Raw genomic sequence first — 24,944 nt, forward strand, 5'->3', positions numbered from 1 at the left:
ACGAGTTCATTCTCTGAAACTTGTCATCTTGGAGACTTGAACTCAGATCTCCCTGACCCTGGGGCCACCACGCTGCCCCTCTGTCTTCATCATATCTTATGTATTTTTGTACCTATAAAGTGTGGACCAAGAAATTGCCTTGACAAGGTAACATCAACTGTTGTCATAGTCCTAGATTCTGTGTCTCTGTTGACACTCGAGCTCTCTATTTTAACCAGGTTGTTTCTGTAAGAAATGGTTGTTGTCTTCATCAGAGGCTATTAGCACATGAAAAGAACATTTTAGCCTTGACAGCAAGAGGACGAAAAACACATGTTATCATGTTGGCAGGCTCCACACTTCTGGCTTTGATGGGCGAGTAAGAGAAACTCTGAATTATCAGTCACAAATCAAGTATTTCTCCCCAAATAACTTTTCAGCTCCGTTGAGGTGCTTTGCCACTCAGCAGTGAAGTATTGAATTTGGCATCCATCATTCACAGCCTCTATGACATGATAGTACTGCTGGGTGAGCCAGCTAGCCCCTCCTGTGGTCCACTTGACTTATTCAGGAAGCTATAGGCAAGCCATAGCTGGTGACCCCTTCTGAGAGATCAAAAGTCATACTTCCTGCTGAAATTGAATTTAATATAGGTCATCAATTAAGTATTTCTTAAGCACCTTCTATATTTCTGGCACTGGAGATTGAGTTACAAAAGTGGGATAGTTCCTGCCCTCAAGAAGCTTACATTCTATTTGTTCAATCCTCAGTCTAGGAAGGTGACACTCAGTAGATCAGTGGGGTATATGCATTGCATCATTTTCTGGTTTGTTGGAGTAACACATATATTTTGACCTTGTCCTACATGTCAAGGATTCTTGACTTATTTTGTGCCACTTTGGCAAACTGATGAAGCCTATGGGTCTCTTCTCAGAATAATGACTTTAAATGCCTAAGATTACAAGGGAAACTTTTTATATGGAAATAGTTCATCAAAATATCAAAAATCAAAAATATCATGAATAACAAAAAATCAAACATGTTTTTTTTTAAAAAGTTAGCAGGCAAAAAAAAAAAAGGTTAATGGGCCCCAAGTTAAGAACCCCTGGTGCAAATGTCCATGGTGTCTCCCCATTGGATTACAAGCCCCTTGTGGGCAAGGGTTGCTTTACAGTGAGCCATCCACACTCTGCCACTCTTTTGTGAGTCAGCTGGCTATGGGCTCTAGTTTGGGAGCAGATGTGAATCCGCCATTTTATCACAGAGTCAGTCACTAGACCTCAAAACAGGAAGGAACGATCCAGTGTAGTCCCTCAATTTACCAAGGAGAAAACCATGTGCTAGACCAGGTTTCCTACTCAGGCTCCTATAGGCAGCACATAGCAAAGCCGGCAATTGAACCCTGGTCCTCATGAGTAGGTGGATAGTACAGTGGATAGAGTGTCAGGCCTAGAGTCAGGAAGACCTGAGTTCAAATTCGGCCACAGATACTTCCTAGCTGCATGACCCTGGACAAGAAACTTAATCCCATTTGCCTCAGTTCCTCCTCTGCTGAATGAGTTGGAGAAGGAAATGGCAAACCTCTCCAGTATCTCTGTCAAGAAAACCCCAAATGGGGTCTCACAGAGAATCAGACATGACTGAAACAACTGAATGAGCGTAACAACAACCTCTGACTCAAAATCCACTGCTCTTCTGAGCCTAGCGCCATGATGCTTCTCCTCTCTGACCCACAGGCACATTGGACTTTGCCAGCTGCCAATTATCTGTAGACAAAAGGGACCTGGGAATGGGTATCATCCAGGGAGACCATTCCACCTTGGTATTCCAGTGGGTGACTGGCATTTCCCTTCCTTTCCCTGCCATCCTCCACCTTCTGTTAGAGCTGCTGGTGCTCTGGGAAATGGTGAGTGGGAGACAGACAAAGGAGAAGTCAGGAGCCTGAGGAATCCATCCCTGGGAAACTGGGAGCTGAGCTCATTGCTAAGAGCGTCTGGGTGAACTCAGCTGTGTAGAGACAGTCGGGTGTCTCAGTCTTGCAAATCGGACTTGGAAGAAATTCCCTTGCTCTTCAAAGAGCAAACGAATGTGCCCTTCAAAATCTGAGGCAGAAACTAGGCTTTAAAAGATGGCAACTGGTCATGTATTCCAGAGTTAGAGCAATCATTCAACTTAATTCTGCAAGCACTTTATTAAGAACCTGCTATGTGCTAGATACCAGGAATGCACAGAAAAACATCGAAGCTTCCCCCTCTCCCCCCCCCCCACATGCATGCACGCACAGCCCTTGACCTTAAGAAGATTGCATTGAGGAGGGGCATGTAAGATATATATTACACACAAAATAACATATCAAACTGTGCCTCTTATACATACTATTTGTATGACCTTAGACAGATCATTCAGTCTTCCAACTTGCCCTTCTGGGCACTCTCAGGTGCTTTGAAACCCAACAAGACCCATTAATACCTTATTTGGAGGCTGACAAAGGGCTGTCCATACATTATTTAGCAATCCCTATATAGTGGGTTCCATCCTCTGCCTTCACACCTTTGTACAGGTGGACATCGTGACTGCAAGTGCTTTCCAAGACTCCAAGTGACAGAGAAGGTGCCAATCTGCATTGGTGAAGAGAGGTTCCTCACTGGCGAGTCCCTATGCCAGTAGTTCTCAGAGTGTGGCCCAGAGACTAATAGGAGTCCATTAGATCAAAGCCATGTACATAATAATGTGAAGACATTTCAATTTCTAATATGGTGGATATCAATAGATATAACACACATAAATAAAAAGTCTTTGGGATTTCCAATAAATTTGTTTTTAATCTACAATAATTTTTAAGATTATATATTATATATTAATTATATAATTATATATTATATATTTTATATTTTATATTATATATTATATATTATATATTATATATTATATATTATATATTATATATTATATATTATATATTATATATTATACAATATATAATTATAATTATATATATTATATATATTATATAATATATAATTATAATTATATATTAATTATATAATTAAGAAGATTCTTGAGACCAAAAAGTTTGAGAACCAAGGTCCTGTACCAAGATAATCACAGTCCCATCATCTCCTCCCTTTCCCCCTCCACACACACATACACACACACACACACACACACACACACACACGTGCACACACACGCACACACGCGCGTGCACACACACGCACACATGTGCGCACACACATACATGCACACACGCGCGCGTGCACACACACGCGTGCACACACACGCGCACGCGCACGCACATACATGCACACACACGCACACACGCGCACACACACATACATGCACGCACACACACGCACATGCACACGCACACACGCACGTGCACACACACGCACACACGCACATAGTCGCAGTCATACAAAGCAATTTGAAATGCTGGGAACACTATTCCAAAAGGATGAGATTAGGAGAGGTGTGCAGCCAGACATGGTGTCCACCTGTATAGAAGTGTGAAGGCAAGAGATGGAATCCCTACATGGAGATTGCTAGATAATATATGGATAGCCCTTTGTCCACCTTCAAATAATATATAAATGAGAGTCATGCTGAGCTTCAAAGCATGTGCATGTGTCACCAAGTATGGGACAGTGGAAAGAATCATGGCTGTGGAGTTAGAGGTCCTGGGTTCAAATTCAGCCTCTCTTACTAATCATATGACCTTGGGCAAGTCACTTGGCTGGGACTCAGTTTGCTCCTCTGTAAAACAAGGGGGCTGTACTGGCTGTCCTCTGGGGGGTCCTTCCAGCTCTAGATCTGTGATCTTTTGGGTCAGCTGGATTGGTCCCCGTGATCCTTGGTGCTGCACTCAAGGACACAAGTAATGAACCGGTAATTTATTTGAAGTATTTGAAAATGCCCTATCCAGCTCCCAGAAGGGTCAGCATCTTCAGGGCACGTCCCTGACTCTATTTCCACAGGGAGGGAGGAGTATTTTATTCTGGGCCGGGGTATTCTCCACCCTCATGCAGTCCAGAAACCATCATGTTCTTTCTTGCTACACTTGTGACTCCATTTAAACAAACAAACAAACAAACAGCATTTAAGTTTGATTTGTCTCAGAGAGGATTTAAATGGTTCTCCAGAAAGGGGCCAGAATGGTATTGGGAATGAACAGCTTGCTAATGGCAGGAGAGGCTGTTTTACCTACAGCCAACAGGTTCAAATCTATCCAAGGTTATTTTTTTAAAGGAAGATTTACATACAATGTATACAATAATACCTCTCTGCTCAGAACTCCAAGCACCTTCCATCTGTCAGACCATATATCCTCACGACATCCCTAGCCCTCCCTTTAAATTGATCGAAAACGTGGCAAGGGGTGAGAGACGGGGAGAGAGAGGAGGAGACAGCCTGTGATTTCTTTCTATCCATTCTTAGACCTCTCCAGGGGATGCTGGAAAAATTGGGGGCAGGAGGAATGAATAGCATCTACCAAGAGAGCTGGAACTAACTGGCATCCGTCTGCTTGGCAGATTGTGCCAGCAAATGCATGGGGAGGGAGCTGATGATGGCGTCAGGAGAGGGCCCCAAACTGGCAGTCCATTAGGGTCTCAAGTGTAACGCTGTTAAATGCCATTCACGGAGCCATCAAAACAGAACAAACCTCAGCTCAGCGTTTGCCGAGGGCTGGGGTTGGGGAACATTAAGGCGATGTAAATGTGTGTGCCCGCTGAGTCTGTGCTATACAGCAGACAGGAGTGTTTTGTCAAACCAAATGTCCTTTTTGCATCTGGGGTTCTAACAGGCTCTGTGGGAGCCGGGCTGCGGGCTCCTCGATGCAGCAGCAGGCAGCAGGTGAGAGAGATGCTAGTCCAGAAACATCAGCTAAGAGGCAACGTATCGCAGTGTAGAGAGAAATCTGGGTTCAAATCTCACTTCTGACATATCCTGGCTATAGCACTGGGGCAATCTGTGCTCTAGACAACTTTCTGAAACTATAAGTTACAAAGAAGGTGCTGATCTGAATATGGGGAGGAAGTCCCTGCCACTCCAAGGGAATTATCTCTACCAGTGAAATCACAGGCCCAGTGCTTATCTCTGTCTTTGGATAGTTGTAGAACCAGCTGCTAGATCAGGTGTTAGACCCACACCATCCCCTTTCTCTAGCCCCACAGACAAAGCAGGGTTTGGGGGTCAACAAAACTGGTTCAGACCATCTGAACGCTGCTTGAAGATAAGCTGTGGGTAATCACTATGCTCAGCTATCCACCCTTTCCTTCCTTCCTTCCTTCCTTCCTTCTTCCCTCTGTCCTTCCTCCCTCCCTTCCTTCCTTCCTTCCTCCCTCCCTCTTTCCCTCCATCCATCCTCCCTTTCTTCCTTCTTTCCTTCCTTCCTTCTTTTGTTCATTCGTTCATTCCTTCCTTCTTCCTTCTTTCCCTCTGCCCTTCCTTCCTTCCTTCTTCCTTCTTTCCCTCTGCCCTTCCTTCCTTCCTTCTTCCTTCTTCCCTCTTTCCCTCTGTCCTTCCTTCCTCCCTCCCTCCCTCTTTTTCTTCCTTCCTTCCTTCCTTCCTTTATCCTTTCCTTCTTCCCTCTTTCCCTCCATCCTCCCTTCCTTCTTTCCTTCCTTCTTTCATTCATTCATTCATTCATTCCTTTCTTCTTCCCTCTTTCCCTCTGTCCTTCCCTCCTTCCTTCCTTCCTTCTTTCCTTCCTTCCTTCCTTCCTTCCTTCCTTCCTTCCTTCCTTCCTTCCTTCCTTCCTTCCTTCCTTCCTTCCTTCCTTCCTTCCTTCCTTTCCTCCCTCCCTCCTTCATCTTTCCCTCTACAGTGAACCAAGTCTAGGACCCCATTGCCCTTCCTACAGTCACCAGCCAGATGTAGCCCTGGGTCTGAGCTGGCCAGGTCATGGGTCAGAATACCAGCAGACAGCTTCATGTGCTGATTCTTGGTCACTGGTCTCTGCTGTCACATACTGCTGAGTAGCTCCTGTCAATGACCCTGTTCTATGTCCAAAGAGCTGGCCTGCAGCTCAGTGAATATATGCATAGCAACTTCTTGCTAATACCAAGGAGGAAGAAGGTGAGGTCTCCAGGGATGACATATTCCTGAGCCCTGGGCCAGGACTAGTACAATCTAGTGTTTGGCTTTCTGATTCAGAGAGAACAGCTGTGAGCACAGATGGGCTTCTGGACAACTGAGAGCTGGTACTGTTGTGAAGAGGACACAGCTAAAGAACCATCTTTTTGGGCCTGGGCCATGGAATTGAGGAAGGGGGTTGAGGTACCTCTTCCCTTCCAGCCAAGGCACACCAGAACTGCCCAACTGCTAGGCCATGCCCCACCACGCAAGTCTTTCTTCATCGGGCAGTTTCATTTGTGGCTTCTGGGTCTGGTGGGGCCATTACCCATATCCCCCCCCACACACACACAAACTTCCCACAAGCAGATGAAATTCCTTACACAATGTCTTCTCTAGAAGTCCTCCTCCCCACTCTCTCCTTGGCCCCCTGACCTAGGAAACTTTTCTCCTCCTCCTTCCAATACTATAGCTAAAACCTGGAACCCATACTTTGTGGATCATTCCAGAAGTGGCTTCCACTGCCCCTGCCTCCTCTGGATCCTGACAGTCAGAGAGGTAAAGAGCAGTCAGCACCAGCCTGCCAGCCCTTTCCTACAAGTGGCAGGGCAACTTCAAGCTGGCATCTTGCCTGCCCTCCTCCTCCTTCTCCTTCCTTCTTCCTTTTCTTCTCCCTCAGCTTCCTACGCATCAGCCCTCCTGTCTCTAGTCTCTTTAATAAGTTAGAGTTCAAAGAACAGAAAACAATAATAATAATTAGGATGATGATAATGATAATAATAAAAAATGATCACATCACATTTGCAATAGCCAGGTCTGGGTAAGGACTTCAACTTTATAGTCAGATGGGTTGGGGATAGGAGATGTGTGATCTCTTTCTTTCTCTGCCGCAAAATGGCATGATGTCATCTCCCCTTCAGAGCTTCAGTTCCCTCATCTGTAGAATGGGTGGGGTGGGGGGTTGGGTTGGAACATGGTATCCCTGTGGTCCTTTCCAGCTTTGATATTCTGGGCTTCCTTGAATCTCCTCCCTCCTCATTGTTGCCTCTTTGAATGATTAGCTTCACTCAAGGTCCAGCTTAAGAGCCAGCTCCCACAAGACAACTTCCATGATTCCTCTAGTCCAGGCCATCTTGGGGAACTTGTTCAAATCTGAGCAAAGCATAGTGGGCAGTGTCAAGAAGGCTCTATTTGGAATCAAAGGATCCTTGGAGAACCCATCAAGCCTCATCATTGTATCTTACTTCCTGTGTGATCTTGGTCAAAACATTGAACTTTTCTGAGCCTCAGTTTTCTCTTCAACAAGGAAGAGGAGGGGATGGACTAGCTGATCCCTAATCAACCAGGTGGCACAATGGATCTGAGACTCAGCCTGAAGACAGGAAGACCTGAATTCAAATCCAGCCTTAGACACTTACTAGTTGTATGACCCTGGGCAAGTCACTTAACCCCTGTCTAACTCAGTTTCCTCAACTGTAAAATGAGAGGGTCACACTAACTGTCATCTAAAACCCCTTAAGTCTTTAAATCTATGACCCAGCTCAAAACCAATGCTGTTAAAATCCTGGTGTCCTAAGTCTACCAGTACTGGAATACAACCAAATTGGTTTGGCCTGACTTATTCTGGGTTGACTCCATTTCTTCAGCATTTCCCTAACTGTCTGTTTCCTTGTCTAGTCTAACATTCTGCTAGGGATTGACACCAGCCAGTCATTTCCATCACCCTCCATTTCTTTTTTTTCCTTTCCCTTCTTGAAGAAGACATTTACCAATCTTGACTCTTCCGACATCTCTTTGCTTCCCGCTACAGCCTTTCAGAGATTCCTGAATGGTTCCCTAATCACATCTCCAAGTTTGTGTAGCAGCCTTCTTCACTGACTTCTGGAAATCTGGACTCTCCTAAGGCATCTAAGAAAGTACGTTAGTGCCATTGGCTTGCCGGCCTTGGCCTCGTGTTCCCTCTTAATCACATTCGTTCTCCACTTTCCAGGGCTAAGATCATTGTACTTGCTACCGAAATCTGAAGTGCCATAGGAGTCAAGTAGTTGTATTTTCCTGCTGCCATCTGTCATGTTACGCTAGATGTCTTTCCTCCTCCTTCCGCCAAACTTATTCCAAAATCTGTGCTGTTAGCGCCTTCCTCACCTCACTTCACTTTGGGCTTGATCTTCCTTTTTTCCTAGTTTTAATTTTAATTGATATCTTTTGTCTTTATATTATCCTCATTTTTAAAATATATGCTTCTCGGGGCAGCTAGTGGATAGAGCACCAGCCCTGAAGTCAGGAGGACCTGAGTTCAAAACCGGTCTCAGACCAAACACTTGACACTTACTAGCTGCGTGACCTTGGGCAGGTCATTTAACCCTGATTGCCTACTAAAACATATATATGCACTTCTCTTCCATTCAGTCAATTGTCACTTATATTTAAAAAAAGAAAAAGAAAAAAAAACAGTTCAACAAAACTAGCCAACACATCTACTGAGCCCAAGAGTATTAGAAGGAAAGGAGGTACATTTTTTCATCTCTTTTTGGGGAACAAACCTGGTCATTACCATTTCACAGCATTTGGTTTCTTTTTGTTATTGTTATCCACTCAATCAACCAGAATTTATTAAGCATTCACTAAATGCCAGGCACTGGTTAGAGAGCTGAATATACCCCCCCCCCCAAAAAAAAAATTAAAACAGTCCTTGCACTCAAGAAAGTTACATTTGAATAGGGGAGAAAACATAAATAATTAGATACCTCCAAGAGATGTATAATGTAGATCGAAGGCAATCAGAGAAAGGAAGGTTCTAACAGCTAGAGGACCAGGAAGGATCTCTTGCAGAAGGTGGGATTTGAGCTGAGTTTTGAATGGAGCCAGGGACACCAGGAGGCAGAAGTGAGGAGAGAGAGAGAGAGAGACAGACAGACAGACAGACAGAGACAGAGAGAGTACAGAGAGAGACACAGACAGAGAGAGAGACAGAGAGACAGACAGACAGACAGAGACAGAGAGACAGAGACAGAGAGAGACACACACACAGACAGAGAGAGAGAGGGAGAGAGAGAAAGCATTCTAGGCAATGGGCACAGCCAATGCAAAAGGCTGGAGATGAGACATGGAGTATTAGGTATAAGGAAGAACAAGTATTCCAATAGGCTGAGATCATACAGCACATGGAAGAAATCCAAGTGTCAGAAGACTAGAAAGGACCATTTTGTGAAGCCTTTAAATGTGAAAAAGAGTCTTTATATTTGATTGTGGAGGCAGTGAGGCTCTTTGTGGAGGAAACTGAGGCAAACAGGATGAAGTGACTTGCCCAGGGTCACACAGCTAGTGTCTGAGGTCAGATTTGAACTCAGGAAGAGAAGTCTTCCTGACTCCAAGCCCAGTGCTCTGTGCACTCTGGCGCCACCTAGCTTCCCCAGTGGGGATCTACTGGAGTTTACTGAGCAGGGGGCAGGAAGGTGACATGGTCACCTTGGCTTTAGGAAAATCATTTGGCAGCTGAGTGAAGGAATGATTGGAGTAGGGGAAGACTTGAGACAGGGACACTAAGTAGAAGGCTATCACACCTGCTCAGATGAGAAATGATGAATATCTGAACTAAGGTGGTAGCTGTGTGTGTGTGTGTGTGTGTGTGTGTGTGTGTGTGTGTGTGTGTGTGTGTAAAAGAAGATGACGTATATAAGAGATGTTGGGAAGGTAGAAATGACAAAATTTGGTAATGTGTTGCCTACATGAGATGAATGAGAGCGAGGGGTTGAGGACAACACTCCTGGTTGGCTTGGAGGATGTTCTCCAACAGTTGAGAAGTTCAGAAGAGAGAAAGATTCTGAGGCGGCAATAGCAAATTCACTTTTGGGCATATTGAATTTGAGATGCTTAAGGGACATCTGGCAGCTAGGTGGCACAGTGGATAAAGTGCTGGGCCTGAGGTCAGGAGGACCTGAGTTCAAATTCAGCCTCAGATGCTTATTAGCTGTGTGACCCTGGGCAAGTCACTCAACCCTGTTTGCTTCAGTTTCCTTGTCTTTAAAACGAGCTGGAGAAAAAAATGGTAAACCATTACAGGATCTTTGCCAAGAAAACCTCAAATAGGATCACCAAGAGTTGGAACAACTGAAAAAATGACTGAACAACGGCAAAGGGGACACTGAGTTTAAAATGTTTATGTTCTACTTCTGTCCTATGAATTAGAAAAGTATCATCCATAATTTCCATCTGGGTGGATACTCAGTCACGAACCAGCTCAATGATACCTCTCCTATTTCTCTCTTCTCTTATCCCCACATGTTTCCTATGATACTTTTGCTCTCTGGTTTGTAGATTTCCATATTGGTATGTATGTATGTATGTATGTATGTATGCATGCATCTATGCATATGCATGTATATATATGTATGTCTGTACACGTGTACACATATATGTGTGTCTACATATATGTGTGTAGATGTATCTCTTGAAAGATAGCACTGCTCTCCCAATTTTCTGTTAGATCTATTTGTTTTGCTTTTCAAAGTAGGGTATACCAATGACATTCTGGGTATTTCTACACAGAACTGAAATATTCCTTCAATTCACTAGGGAGAAAATGAGTGACACTGGTAATTTGGCACTGGATACTATGAAAGATTACCCCATGTGATTGTTGGCTTAATTCTAGCATAAGAACATAATCTCCAAAATGTAGCGTTGGGTCAAAGCCATGGCGAGTTCCAAGTTCCAGGTGGTTTGATTAAAAAAAAGGAGGATGAAGGTCCCCATTAGGAGAAGGCAGATGGGCAGAGAACCTCACAGAGACATGCTAGAGCTTCCCACTCCCTGCCCATCTGTCAGAGACCTGACTTATTATGTCAGTCAGCAGGCAGGTATTAAACTGGAGAGATCCGTGGGGCAGGAAGTATGCATTTATTTGGCTGGGCATTTCATTTTGTCTAATTTGGCTCCAAAGCATTTGTAATTTCCTGCTGATTCCTAACCCCACAAGTTATGGCCGATGTGTGTGTGGGGGGAGGGGCAGTAGAGTTTCACTGGGGGAGGGAGAAAGGAAGTGACTGCCAGTTTTGGGAAACCTTAGGAGCGACTTAATGTCATTTTCTCTTCCAAGCATGTAGCTGTGCCAGGCATATCCCAAGATGCTTTATGCTCCCATCTAATCCTCCAGAAAGGTATCCAGGCACTTTGGGAGTTGGATAAACAGGATTAAACCTATTAAACAGATAGATCACTGCCCTTTGCATGGTAGCTTCCTGCCATCACTCTAAGCATCCACAGCAGAAGAGAAGCCCAGCTGTAATTACAGCTGCCCAGCACCATCTTCTTCCTATGCAAGAGGCAAAAGAAATGCTAACAGATTGGGTGATGAATGCCAGCTGAGAGAATGATAACAGCATCTCCCCTCTCCTCCAATGCCATATAAATAATTCCAATTGTCTCTAAGCTTGTTTTCAGTTTATTCTTCTGATACCAGTGTTAAACTCTGAAGAAGAGAGTTATCAGATTAATAGAGGGCAAGATTCCCGCCTCACCAGGCACACTGATTCTCTCCATCCAAAAGCTGCTAAATGTTTCTGTCTTCATATTTCTAGTGATGTTTGATGGATCATCTAATTGTAAAATGTGATGATGGTAGCTTTGGAATATTACTGTTTGAGTTACTATGTAGAAAGGAAGGCGGAAGAGAGAAATAGACAGAAAAGGAAGGGAGAAGAAAGAAAGAAAAAAGGACAGGAAGGAAAGGAAAGAAAGAGACAAGGAAGGAAGGAGAGAGGAGAGAAAGAGAGAAAGAGAGAGAAAGAAAGGAAAGGAAGGAAGGGAAAGAAAAGAGACAAGGAAAGAGAGAGGAAAGGAAGGAAAGAAGTAAAGAAAGGAGAGGAAGGAAGAAAAAGAAAGAAAAAAAGGGAGGGCAAGGGGAAAGGAGAGGAAAGAAGGAAGATAAGAAAGAAGAGACAAGGAAGCAAGGGAGGAAGGAAGGAAGATGGGGGAGGTGGTGGTAGGGTAGGGAAAGAGGAAGACAGGCTTTGGAGAACTTCCCTATTTGAATCCTTGCTCCATTATTTAATTCCTGTGAGACTTTGGGCAAGACTTCCCTGGGCTTTAGTTGATTCGTCTGTATAAAGGAGAATACACTAGGTTACATCTAAGATCCCTTCAGTTCTAAGTTTATTACATGTGTGGAAACTCTCTAAGGGAGCCTGGAGGGTTTAATTTTTGCCTTTGTATCCCCAGGACCTAGCACATGGTAGGTATTTAATGACATAGTTGGGTTATTGACTGATTGATTCTATGATCCTATGATACAGGAAAGAGATCTGTGGGAAAAAGGAAGAGAAGGAAAAGGGAGAAAAGGAGCTAAGTTGTCATAGAAGGGCCTGGAAGGCTCTGTTATTTATCTGCTGAAGCAATTTCATTGATGCATGGTGGTGAATACCAAAAAAAAAAAAAACGCACAAAAAAACCCCTAGCTCTATTTCCCCATATGGAAGCAATCTGATTTCTACCTGCCTCAGGTCTCAGAAATCAGATCAGGAGACTTGGGGGCTGAAAGCACTGGTGTTGATCAGCAGAAGGATGGATCAATGGCCTTTGAGGATTAAGTCCCTGAGCCCCCAAACCCTCCTGCCCTCTTCTGACCCTGTATGAAGTTTATCCACATTTCCCTATATCTCATGTTTAATCCCTCTGTACTTCTGTTTCCTTATCTGTAAAATGAATGTTGGACTTTATGGCCTCCAAGGTCTGTGATTCTCCCTAGAAGACCAGTCTGCCCAGTGCCCCGTAGGCCTTCTTCTTTTTCCTTTAATACCTTCGGTACCATCAAAGTGGCTGTCCATCTGCTTCCTTCTCTCACTCTCAATAAGAACACAACAGAGTTGCCTCCTTTTGGGGCCCTGCCTATCTTCAGCCCTGCCTCACAGCGTCACTGGGCTCAGCACCTGTTCACCCTTACTTCCCACCAGCCTGTTTGACACTTTGGTTCTCCTGAAATTAAGAAAACAAGGAAGTATGGGGAACTATGAAAGTAGAATAAATGTTACAAATATTGTTCAGCATAGTGGGTGTATTGATCAGTTTTAGGGAACTGCTTTTTTTTCCCCTCCTTTAAATATATATTTGATATATTGTACATTTCTATTTTATAAATGTAATGTATTTTTAAAACATAATAAATATAAAATAGATAATAAAACAATGTATAATATATAAAATACAAAAATATAATATACTATAAGTTGTATAAATACAATATACTATATTATTATTATACTATACTATTTTATAAATTTTTGTTGTTGTTCAGTCATTTATCAGTCATGTCTAACTCTTTGTGACCCGATTTGGTATTTTCTTAGCGAAAATACTAAAGTGGTTTGCCATTTCCTTCCTCAGCTCACTTTACAGATGAGAAAACTGAGGTAAACGGGGTTAAGTGACTTACCTAGAGTCACATAGCTAGTTAGTGTCTGAGGCCAGATTTGAACTCAGGAAGATGAATCTTTCTTCCTGATTCCAGTCCTGGAACTCTATTCAGTGTGCCACCTAGCTGCCCTTTATTTTATAAATACAATACATAATATATTTCTATTTTATAAGTATAAATGTAATATATTGTGTTTCATAAACATAATATGCTTATATTTTACAGATTTATATTTTATAAATGTAACATTTATATTTTAGCAAGGGATGACTCAATGGGAAAGGGAGGAAAAAAGGATGTCTTTGGAAATGAAAGTAATGTAAAAAACCTAAAAGATAGCCATAAAAATTAGATTAAAAAAACCCTTTCATTCTTTTGACATCCATAATTCCTGGCTGTTTTGCATTCCTTGAGAATATGGGTACTACAATGATGGGCATTTTATAAGAGGTGGCAGCTTGGGATCCAAGTTGACTTGACCATAGAGTTCCAAGACATGACTCTCCTCCCGCTCAATTGTGGGGTTTGAAATTGGCCATGCTCCACAAACTGCCATAAAGCTTGGGCCAGACTTCCCAGACATGCAAAAAAGTATAGCAGGCCGGCTTTCTGAGCGATCACTTGGAGCCTGAAATGGACGGGTTTGGGGGGCTGCATTTGTTGGTGTGAAGCAGGGCCGTGGCCACACTGGGGTACCTGGGGGACCCAGCTGGAAGGTCTTTTCTTTAGCCTTCACCTCCCCAGGGCTTCCATTTTTTTTATCCCCTATAACTATTTATTACATCCCTGCCTGGGACAAAAGTCCTCCATTGGGGGCTGATTAAAAGTTATCTCTTTTTGTAAGTGATGGATGATGCAGGGTGAGAAAGAGCACCTGACTCCAGGCTCTGGGTTCAAATGTCACCTCTGATACCTATTAGCCTTTTGACCTTGGATGAGGCATTTACTCTCTCTAGGTCTCAGTTTCCTCCTCTGTAAAATGGAAAAGAGTAGGAAAAACAAGATGCTTCTGTTGCCCTCATATTTCTAAAGGCAATGCTGCAGTATATAAAGGAGAGCTGACCATGGAGGCAGGAAGCCCTGGCTGCAAATACAGGACATTTCAGATTCCTTCAGGGTCACCAAACTGTTAGATCAAGAGGCAGCTGGTGATAGAGTTTATCTAGATTGAAAACAAACTCATGGCCCTTATTTAGTCTGAATCCACTGAATGCACTGGAAAATGTAGCTCATGAGCCCCCACCAGTGTATTTACTTTTTCCAATCCTCCAGGAGACACGATCAGTTCAAAGTAAAGACATTCAATGAAATAGTATAGTAAGAAAATCAGCAATAAAAGATCTCCACTCCCAGCCACTATTGACATGGTACACTTTACCCAAAATCAGTAGAGAGAGTGGGCATTACCTAAAGAACATATATGGAACAAAACACACATAGGGAACACATGTGGCAAGGAACACACATATAACAAGCATGTATAGCTAGGCACTTACTTGGAGGGATAGTCCAGGCTTCCAGCACTGACAGTCCTTCGACATTTTCTAGTGTCGTCAAGTTACTCTTCTTGGGCCTTCTGCCATCAGTCTCACGTAGTATACAATACATTTTCAGTTTGTGCTGGATATGTTACAGCCACCACCTATGTGGAGGTGATTTGAAGCCCCTGCCAGGCTTCGCTTTTTGCCACTCTAGCAGGGTCCACGCTTCCCAGAGCTCTCCTGGACTTATGGTCACTGCCAGCTATGGCTCCCCAGGGCATGAGGTCATGAATTCCTCACCTCTTCTACCTCTAGCTTCAGCTGGAGGCCTCAGCAAAGGGTCTACCTCTTCCTCATTAGAGGACAATTGCTACCATTGCTCTTTCAGTATAAAAAGATGCCTTAACACACTCAGTCATTGGACTAGGAAAATACCTTAGAGGATCTTCCTTTCCAAGGGAGAAGAAATTGCATGCTAATGAGTACACCTCATGCCAGAAGCCTGGTATTATAATATATAGTGTGCTAGACTTTGAATCAGGAAAATTTGGGTTCAAATTCTACCACAGACACTTTACTAGCTGTGTGAGCCTGGGCAAGTCACTTAACTTCTGTTTGCTTCAGTTTTCTCATCTGTAAAATAAGCACAGTGACTTCTAAGGTCCCTTCCAGCAGTAGCTCTATGATCCTATGATCTCCCTGTGAGGGATCCAGGCCTCTGAAAAGCAAAGAACCCCTCAGACTGACCGCTGTGTGCCTCATCCTTCCCCATTTCAGGTGTGGCTCTGTGGAGGCAGCATGGAGGTCCTGCCTTGTTCCCGAGTGGCCCACATTGAGAGGAAGAAGAAGCCCTACAACAACAACATCGGCTTTTACACCAAGAGGAACGCTCTGCGAGTGGCCGAGGTCTGGATGGATGACTACAAGTCCCACGTGTACATTGCCTGGAACCTGCCTCTGGAGGTACCAGCTGAGCATTGCCTGACCCACATCTCAGTCTGCACCAAGCAGCTCTGATCACAGTCAGACAGGGGCTGCTGGTGGGGAAGGACTCCCCGTGTCTTGTATAATCAATTGGCTCCAGTTCCTAACAATCATATCTGTTCCTAAATATACGTTTCTTCCTTCCTTCCTTCCCTCCCTCCCTCCCTCCTTCCTTCCTTCCTTCCTTCCTTCCTTCCTTCCTTCCTTCCTTCCTTCCTTCCTTCCTTCCTTCCTTTCTTCCTTCCTTCCTTCCTTCCTTCCTTCCTTTCTTTCTTTCTTTCTTTCTTTCTTTCTTTCTTTCTTTCTTTCTTTCTTCTTTCTTTTTCTTTCTTTCTTTCTTTCTTTCTTTCTTTCTTTCTTTCTTTCTTTCTTTCTTCCTTCCTTCCTTCCTTCCTTCCTTCCTTCCTTCCTTCCTTCCTTCCTCTCTTGGTCTCTCTCCTACTTCCTTTCTTCCTCCCTCCCTCCCTTCCTTTCTTCCTCCCTCCCTCCCTTCCTTCCTTCTTTCCTTCCCTCCTTCCTTCCTTCCTTCCTTCCTTCCTTCCTTCCTTCCTTCCTTCCTTCCTTCCTTCCTTCCTTCCTTCCTTCCTTCCTTCCTTCCTTCTCTCCTTCCTTCCTTCCTCCCTGTTTTCAAACAATCAGTTAACATTTATTAAATACCCATTGTGTGCCACACACTGTGCTAAAATGCTGGGGATACAAAAAGATGCAAAAGACAGTTCCTGCCCTCCAAGAGCTTGCAGTCTAATGGGGGAGACAACATGCAAACAAATATATACAAAGCAAGCTGTGTACAGAATAAATTAGAAAGGATTAACAGAGGAAAGGCAAGTTTTATTGATGCCTTTTGATTTTATACCAGTCACATATTACCCCTCCTTCCCCAACTGAACTGCCCTCTACTGTGGGGCTCTGTCCCTGGAGTCAGAGGACTTGAGTTTAAATCCTTCCTCTGGCACTCACCGTCTGTGCGACACTGGGCAAATTGCATGACATCCCTGAGGCTTGTTTAGACCAATCCCTCATTTTTTCAGAGAGGAGAACTCTGGCCTGGGGAGCCAAAGGCCAGATGGATGGTCAGGTAGTTGAGCCAGGGTTCAAACTCAGGTCCTTGAACCCTAGCCTCTCAATTACATCAAACCACATTGATGATGAGAGTAAAGAACTGATGGCATGTTTTCTACAATAAATTTCCAAAAAATTTGTATGTAAAGCAATTTGCTCTTTGACATTTACTTAGAGCTTAAAAATTTCCAAACTACTTACCCTACATCATCTTTCTGGATCCTTACCCCCTCCCCACCCCTGGCCCTCATGAGATGAGGCTTTGACAATTCATGTTGTCCAGCCCATTGCCACATGAAATACCTTCACTCTATATCCCTGGAGTTTTCCCCCAGCTTTTTATGGATTCCCAACCACTTTCAGGACCACAAGTGTGTGTGTATGTGTGTGTGTGTGTGTGTGCATGCGCATGCGCATGCTTGTGTGTGCATATGTGTACATATGTTTTATAGTGTAAGTACTTGTATGTGTATCTTTTGTGAATATGTGTTTGTATGTGTATATGTACAAGTACTTGTGTGTGCATATACATATGTATTGTGTTTATGTGTATGTATATATGTATGGGTGTTTGTATGTGTGTTTGGGGAATTGGCAATAGTTTTCATAGCAGCCCAAATTTGTTTAGAACTTCACAGTTTATAAAACAGTTTCCCTGCAGCAACCCTATAGGCTGATAATGCAAGATATCATTATTCACATTTTACAAGTGGGGAAACTGAGGGCCAAGGAGGTTCACTGACTGCTCTTGGAGGTACCACTGTGTGGGACAGAGACCACTTACTCAAAATTAAAAACAAAGACTTAGATACCTTGAAAGTAGAAAGGAGTTTATTGCTTTTTCATGAGAAAGGGTACCCTCTTAGTCGCCATCTTGGGCCAGGAGAGTACGAGTTCCTTATGGAAATCAAGGCTTATTTATACCCTAATGCGAGTTCCTCCTCCCTAACCCCCTTCCCCTTATCACATTGCCTGGGCTTTCAGGGGGCACAATCTTTTCACGGAAATCTAGGACAAAGGTAGTTACACGAGTTTGCGCAGAGACAAGAAAAGGCGGGAAGTTTTGCAAGGGCAAGCAGTTTAGGTTGGGGGCAGGGCTCATTCTTTCTGTTAAATGCTTAAAAACAGGGTCTGAGCAGGGGGGATGTTTTTGAAAACAACAATGGAGAACTGTTAACGAGAACTATTGACCTTTGAGGAGGCTTGACCTTTGAGGAGGCTTCACTTCTGAGAGATCATCTCTCACACCACGATACAGTGGAAAGATCAATGGTTCTGGATTCACATGACCTGAGTTCAAATCCGTGGCCAAGCCACTTCACATCTCTGGGCCTCAGTTTACCCTTTTGTAGGTTGAGAAGATTGGACTCTATGGCCCCCAAGGTCCCTTCCATCCTAAATCTCATAATCCTATGCCCTATATATGAAAATTTGAACTGCCACTTTGTTTTATTATAAAATTGACAGTATCTGTGTAGCTAAAATGATCTAGAAATGTTGAGATCCCCAACAGAGCTTTTAAAAGAAAAAAAAACAGGAAACAAAAAAAGACAGATTATTCCACCATAGCTGGCCTAAAATTAAAATTCCTGTAAAAATTAGTAGGGCTGAAAAAGCCCATTCTGCCCATACTGCTGCCAAAACCTTAATGAAATAGTTAGTGCCATCTTCCCCCACTTCCAGACGCTGCCATTATCTGTCATCTCTGGGCTGCCAGGCAATGGAAGTTTGTGTTTCCCCTGATCCAAGGCAACCTTCAGCAGGGTCTGATGTTTCACATTTTGGATGCCTGATTTTTACCTTTGCACACAGAAGCCCATTAACTGTTCATTTTGGTAAAATCCAAGCGAATAATTCATTAGAAGATCATTACGAGCTTTGTAATGGAAAATTACCTTCCCTTCTGCATATAATGAACTTCAGGAAAGACAGAACTGGGAACTAAAGAAGGAGGTATGGGGGGGTTATGGGGGGTAGACAGTGAGTCACATACCTGTAACAAAGGGCTCAGTGCAGTGGTTGCTGGCTTCTCTTGTCTTGCCTCTATCAGATCATTATATGAATAATTATGCCTGGTGGTTAGAGAAAGCAATGTGGAAGATGAACCATTGAGGATAAAGAGAAGGCACCATCACCCCACTGGTTCACAATGTATGAGGGAGATGTTCTGGACCGTGGGCAGGGAGGCACGTTGTTCTCTAATGGGGCTTTAGATGAATAGAGTTGATGACCCCAAATGGACTGGAGCAGCTTTAGCAGGGAGGGGACAAGGCTTGGGCACATGGTAGCCATCCTCAAGCATGTAAAGAGCTATCCAATGAAAGAAGGAGCTAGACTTTTCCTGATGACCCCAGGGAGAACTGTGAAAGATAGCTGCAAATTTCAAAGAGACAAATTTAGGCTTGATATCAGGAAAAACTTCCTAATGACTAGCACTATCTAGAAAAGGAAGGTGCTGGCCCTGGGAGGGAGTGAGCTTGCTCTCATTGGAGGAAGGCAAGGAAAGACTGGATGACCATTTGTCAGGAATGGCAAAGAGAGGGGTCTTTTTCATATCCAGATTGGACTCGTCAGCCTTTCGTGTCTCTGTCCAAGATTCTGTGAACTCTCTGAATACTAGGAGCATCCTTCTAGCATCTAGAGCTAGAAGAGCCTTCAGAAGTCTAGTTTAGTCCCTCTTATTTGAGATGAGGAGCCAGAGAGATCATGAAATCAAAAGTCTAGAGTTGGGAGGAACCTCAGTAGCCATTTCATCTGACTCCATCCTTTTACAGATGAGGAAAATAATGCCAACGAATGTTAAGTGAGTTGTCCAAGTCATCCAGGTATAAATAAACACCAAAGGTAGGATGTGAATCCAGATGTCATCTAAGTTTCCTGAAAGCCACAAGGCAGAGATTCCCCTGAGGCTGACGATAATTGGTTCTGTCCTCAAGTGAAGCAGTTCTGAGGGCTCTTCCATCTTTATGTCTGATTCCTTCCATTCCCATTAATGTTATTCTGAGCTTTGTGCCTTTTTCAAATTCTGTTTTCAGAACCCAGGAATAGATATTGGTGATGTCTCAGAAAGGAAAGCTTTAAGGAAAAGGTTGAAGTGTAAGAATTTCCAGTGGTACCTGGACCATGTTTATCCTGAGATGAGGAGATACAATAACACCATTGCCTATGGGGAAGTGAGTATTGCTATGAATCATGACAGCAACCGTGGGAAGCATGGTACCAGATGCTTGGGTCACTTATCATGACTTATCACAACGTTAGCTATGCACTGCTGCATCATGACAATGAACAGAGTCATCAGAATGCCAGAAAATGTAAATGAATGAATGAATGAAAGCAATTAGAGCCCCTTCTGTATTGATTGATGCTCCAGCCTCAGCCTGCTGAATTATTGCCATCAATGAAGTGGCATGATTTAACTTGGGAATTGATTTAGTCTCCATGAAATTATGGAAGCCTCAAAGAATATGGATTTATCAAAACTCAGAGACCTCGTCATACTTTAAAGACAAGTGTATACCAGGAGAATCTCCTAAGGACTTCTTAGGCTTGGAATAAGGTCTGGGTGATATTTAGGTAAAGTTTAGGAATTGAGAAGGCTGCTGCTGAAGCGTGCTACCCATCTCCTGGCAGAGAGGCGTTGGACTCATGATGCAGAATGAGGCGTCTCTTTTTTGGACATGTCTAATACAGGAATTTGTTTTAGTTTACTATGCACGTTTATCACAGGTATTTTATTTTATTTTTTCAATAAAACAGAAGTGGGAGGGAAAGAAAATAGCTTTTGTTCATTGAAAAAAGGTAAATTAACTTGTTTTTAAAAGTTGAGGAAATAGTGACATTTTCTTTCTACATCCTGAATATCTGCCATTAATTCAGCATGGCCCATCACCTTGGGTGGCATTTCCTGCCCACCTCCATGTTCTTAGGGGTCCCATGATCCCATGCCTGTGCTCCATGCTCTGGATTTCTCTCCTCTTTTGTCAAAACCTACCTTATGTCCCATCTCATCGTGGCCCTTCTGGTGCCTGAGTCTAATCCCACCATCCCATGCTCTATACTAATGTAAGGAGTGATGATGTTTAAGGCTTATAAGATTTTCTTTGAATATCATCCTGCCCATTGCCCCGTCCTTCTCCAGATGCTATTTTCATGTTAACTAAGAGTTTCAATGCTTTATCTCAAAAAGAACTCATGGTAGGAAGTGTAGGCCCTATTCAGGCCAGTTAGGGAAAGATGGTGGAGGAGACTGGGCATCTTTCCAGTCCCACCCTGGTCTGCCTCCCTGTAGGGATCAGTGTCTACTGTCCTTTGGTTCTTGTTCTTCATTACTGGGCAGGATGTGCCCATCCTCGTTGAAATGGGCAAAGCCAGCCATTTAGAAATTAGACTGATGACTATGGGATTGTGAGCACCTAGATCCGCAGCTAAAAGGCCACACAGAATTACTGGGCAGAGCCAGAATTGAGAATCATAGACTTAAGGGCCCATTCAGGGCATCAAATCCAACCCTCCATTTTACAGATAAGGACACTGAGTGACTTGTCCAGAACACACTGCAAGCAAGTGTCTGAGGGAAGATTTGAACTCTGGTTCAGCCCTCTACCATAGTGCCTCCCTTTCTGAGGATGAGGATCAAAGCACAAAGGGGATGCAGATGTGGTAATTTAATTAACATTTCCCAAATCTTACATATCAAAGGATATTACTATAATATAATTATACTAGAAGGGACCTTAGAGATCCTCTCTCAGTCAATCAACCAACAGTTATTTATTAAGCACCTACTGTGTGGCGAGCTGAGAGGAGGCTGTATTTCTGACTCCGTAAAAATGGATTGGACAACCACATCCCAAATGGTAGAGAAAGGCAAGTGTGCTGATTCGAGGGAACTCTGCTTGATGAGGCTAACATGGGTTGGTTTGTTTCTTTCCCAACAGCTTCGCAACAACAAGGCTAAAGATGTCTGTTTGGACCAGGGGCCCCAAGAGAACCACACTGCAATCCTCTACCCCTGCCATGGCTGGGGGCCTCAGGTTAGAAGACATGCTTCATGTTCAAGGGGAAAAATTATTAAGTCTGCAATGGTCTTTCACAATGTTCTAGAACAGAGGACAAAGGAATCAGGAGTGACTTTGGGGAATGCCTGGGATGGTTTGGTGATGGATACCATTTATATCATTGTCCTTTTAATTTATTTTTTATGAAGATCTGGAGGTGGAGGGATGTCAGAGAAGGAAACCTCACTGAAATGAGAAAGATGGGAAGTAGGAGGTGAGGAGGAAAGTTAGGGGCCACAAAAGGTCTAGGGGTTTGGTCAGTGATTAAGAAATGTTGGTAAGACCCAGACACATAATGCTTTTTGAGGGCAGGACTCTTTTTGTCTCTGTGTATCCTCCCAGCCTGACACCTAGGAGACACTTAAAATAAATGCATGTTGAATTGAGTTGTTGAGGCTGGCTCTCACGGGGGAGCCGGGTTCAAAAATGCTGTTCTCTCGAATCTGGAATCCTGTGAGCCTAGGTCTGCTAAGGGTTCAGGAGACCAAGCAGTCAGTTCTGGTTCCCCACTCATTCAGTTTCTTTAGTAAGCATTTTATAGACTGCCTCAATGTGGCAACTGCATTTATGAATAAGGATCGAAATGATGAAATATAACAGGATAAAGACAGTCTCATTAAGGGCTCACCACATATTTGCATAATCAAATGCCTGCTGCTTGCCTTCAGAGGCCTCTGCTTTTTCAGTGACTCAGAAAGTGGGTAAAGAAGTCTTCCCAGAGGCGGTGGGGATGCCAGCTTCTGCCTGTGTTTGGTGGGTTTGGGGGAAGGGAAGTATTTCCTAAGTTACTGAAAGAGTGTTGAAAGAGTGGAGAAGTCTGCTAAGCTTCCAGGGATGTTTCCATTTCTGAAAATCCCCCATAGCTCGGGGGCCCTCCCCATCTGAGCCCACCCTGTATCTTCTCCACCCCCTGGTCCTCCATCAAAATAGTGTGACCTGGGGCTGGGACTCCTTCTTTCAGATAGTGTATGGCTTACACTTAATCTTACTTCATATGATCCTCACGACAACCCTGGGAAATGGGGGCTATTTTTATCCCAGTTTTACGGTGGAGGGAACTGAGGCTGAGAAGGGTGAATGAACTGCCCAGAATTACATAGCTAGTACAAGTGGGAGGCTGAATTCAAACTCAGGTCTTCCTGGCTCTAATTGCAGCATGCTCTGTCCACCACTGATGATGGGTGGTGGACACATCAATGAGATCCCCCATCAGCCTCCATCACTGATGACTTCCCGTGCTCTCTCTCCCAGGGAACATGTATCTATTCCAACAGGAGCCTTCAGTGCTCAGGGCCTTCAGGCACAATCATAATGATGGAGATTATTTCGGGAAGGATGGGATGGGAGATCCCTGTGTCCGTTGAATCTCCCCATGCAGGGCTCTTCCACAAGACCCCCATGCGTAGGGCTAGCCCTGTCTGCTCCCCAGAAGCAATCCCCAACCCAGAGCAACTTGGTCAACATCCAAGAGGGTGTGAGCCCTCAGAGAGCTTACATTCTGTTTCAAAGATAGATAGGTAAACACAATTTATGTGTATACACATAAAACCTTTCTGTTTGTTGTGCATTTGCAATAGGGGGCCATATTCCTCACCCAATTCTTTAGGTTCCCACCAACCATATCCAAAGAGTCCTTTGGAAGTGGTCAAATAAGAGCCTGTCCCCAGCACTGGAGAGTGTGGAAAGAAATTTGTATAGGAGGGAGTCACAGCTTCCTTTTTATGTTTGTTTTTTAGATTTAAAAAGCATTAGTGTCTTTTGTTTTTGCTAGAGAGTCATGGTCTATAAGAAAGAATAAGAATGAAAGATAGAGGGAGGAAAAGCAATCTGGCAGAATGAATTCATTAATTAGTCTAACAGTATATGCAATTTTCCACTTCCATAGCCCCTCACTTCTACACAGAATGAGGGTGGGGGACGATTTCTCATTTTTTTATAGGACCAAGCTTGATTATCACAATTGCCCACTGTTCAGTTTTATTTTCCATTGCTCAGTCATTACAATAGTGTTCAACTCTTCATGACCCCATTGGGGTTTTCTTGGCAAAGATACTGGAGTGGTTTGCCATTTCCTTCTCCAGCTCATTTTGTAAATGAGGACACTGAGGTGAACAGGGTTAAGTGACTTGCCCAGGGGCACACAACTAATAAGTGTCTGAGGTCGGATTTGAACTCAGATCTTCCTGACTCCAGGCCTGGTGCTCTATTCACAGCGCTACCTAGGGGCTCTCAGTTTTGGTATTTTTGCTGTTATTGTTCTTCCATTTACATTGTTGTTGTCATATATATTATTTTCCTGGTTCTGGTTATTTCATTCTGCATCAGTTTATTGAGTCTTCCCATGCTTCTCTGGATTCTTCCAATCCGTCCTTTCTTAGGATCTCATTGCATTCATGGATCATTTGTTTAGCCCTTCCCCAGGGAATGGGCTCTTTTCTACTCCAAAAAGATGGTGCTGATTCTCTAATGAGATGACCGTGGGTTTGTTGGGCAGGATCCTGTGTGAATAACAAGGCTGAGTGAGGTCATCCCTGCTGAGGGGAGGTACCTCTCCCAGAGTGTGTCTTTATCAGCCAATTGGGAAGTCTGGTTTGTGTCTAAGCCCTGTCACGCAAAGGAATAGGCTGCCATGGGTTACCCTCATCTCCAGGGCTAAAATACATTGGATGGAACTGAGTGGCCCTGTCAATGTGCCACCAATGGGCAATTCCTCACTGATTACACTCTTATTCTATGGAACTCTGGCTGTCATAAGAGTCTGGTGCTATCCAGTCCCTGTTTCTATCAGTTCTGTCCTTCTAAGGTACTGCATAGGACATGGTCAGACTGGGCCCACACACTACCCAAGCACCCATCATATGCTAGGGCAGACATACACCAAGGCATACGCTTAGC

General features: G+C 43.8%; 1 protein-coding gene across 1 annotated transcript in view; it reads left to right on the forward strand.

The window, feature by feature from the left end:
• GALNT17 (polypeptide N-acetylgalactosaminyltransferase 17) overlaps positions 1 to 24,944 on the forward strand; it is a 446,071-nt gene that overhangs the window by 398,683 nt on the left and 22,444 nt on the right. The window contains exons 7-9 of the mRNA XM_021007062.2: positions 15,721 to 15,906; positions 20,025 to 20,162; positions 21,930 to 22,025. Of these exons, the coding sequence (XP_020862721.1) occupies positions 15,721 to 15,906; positions 20,025 to 20,162; positions 21,930 to 22,025 (420 nt within the window). The remainder of the gene's footprint in view (positions 1 to 15,720; positions 15,907 to 20,024; positions 20,163 to 21,929; positions 22,026 to 24,944) is intronic.

The sequence above is a fragment of the Phascolarctos cinereus genome, unplaced genomic scaffold (genome assembly GCF_003287225.1).
Source record: "Phascolarctos cinereus isolate Bilbo 61053 unplaced genomic scaffold, phaCin_HiC Scaffold_5;HRSCAF=322, whole genome shotgun sequence".
Lineage (NCBI taxonomy): Eukaryota > Metazoa > Chordata > Mammalia > Diprotodontia > Phascolarctidae > Phascolarctos > Phascolarctos cinereus.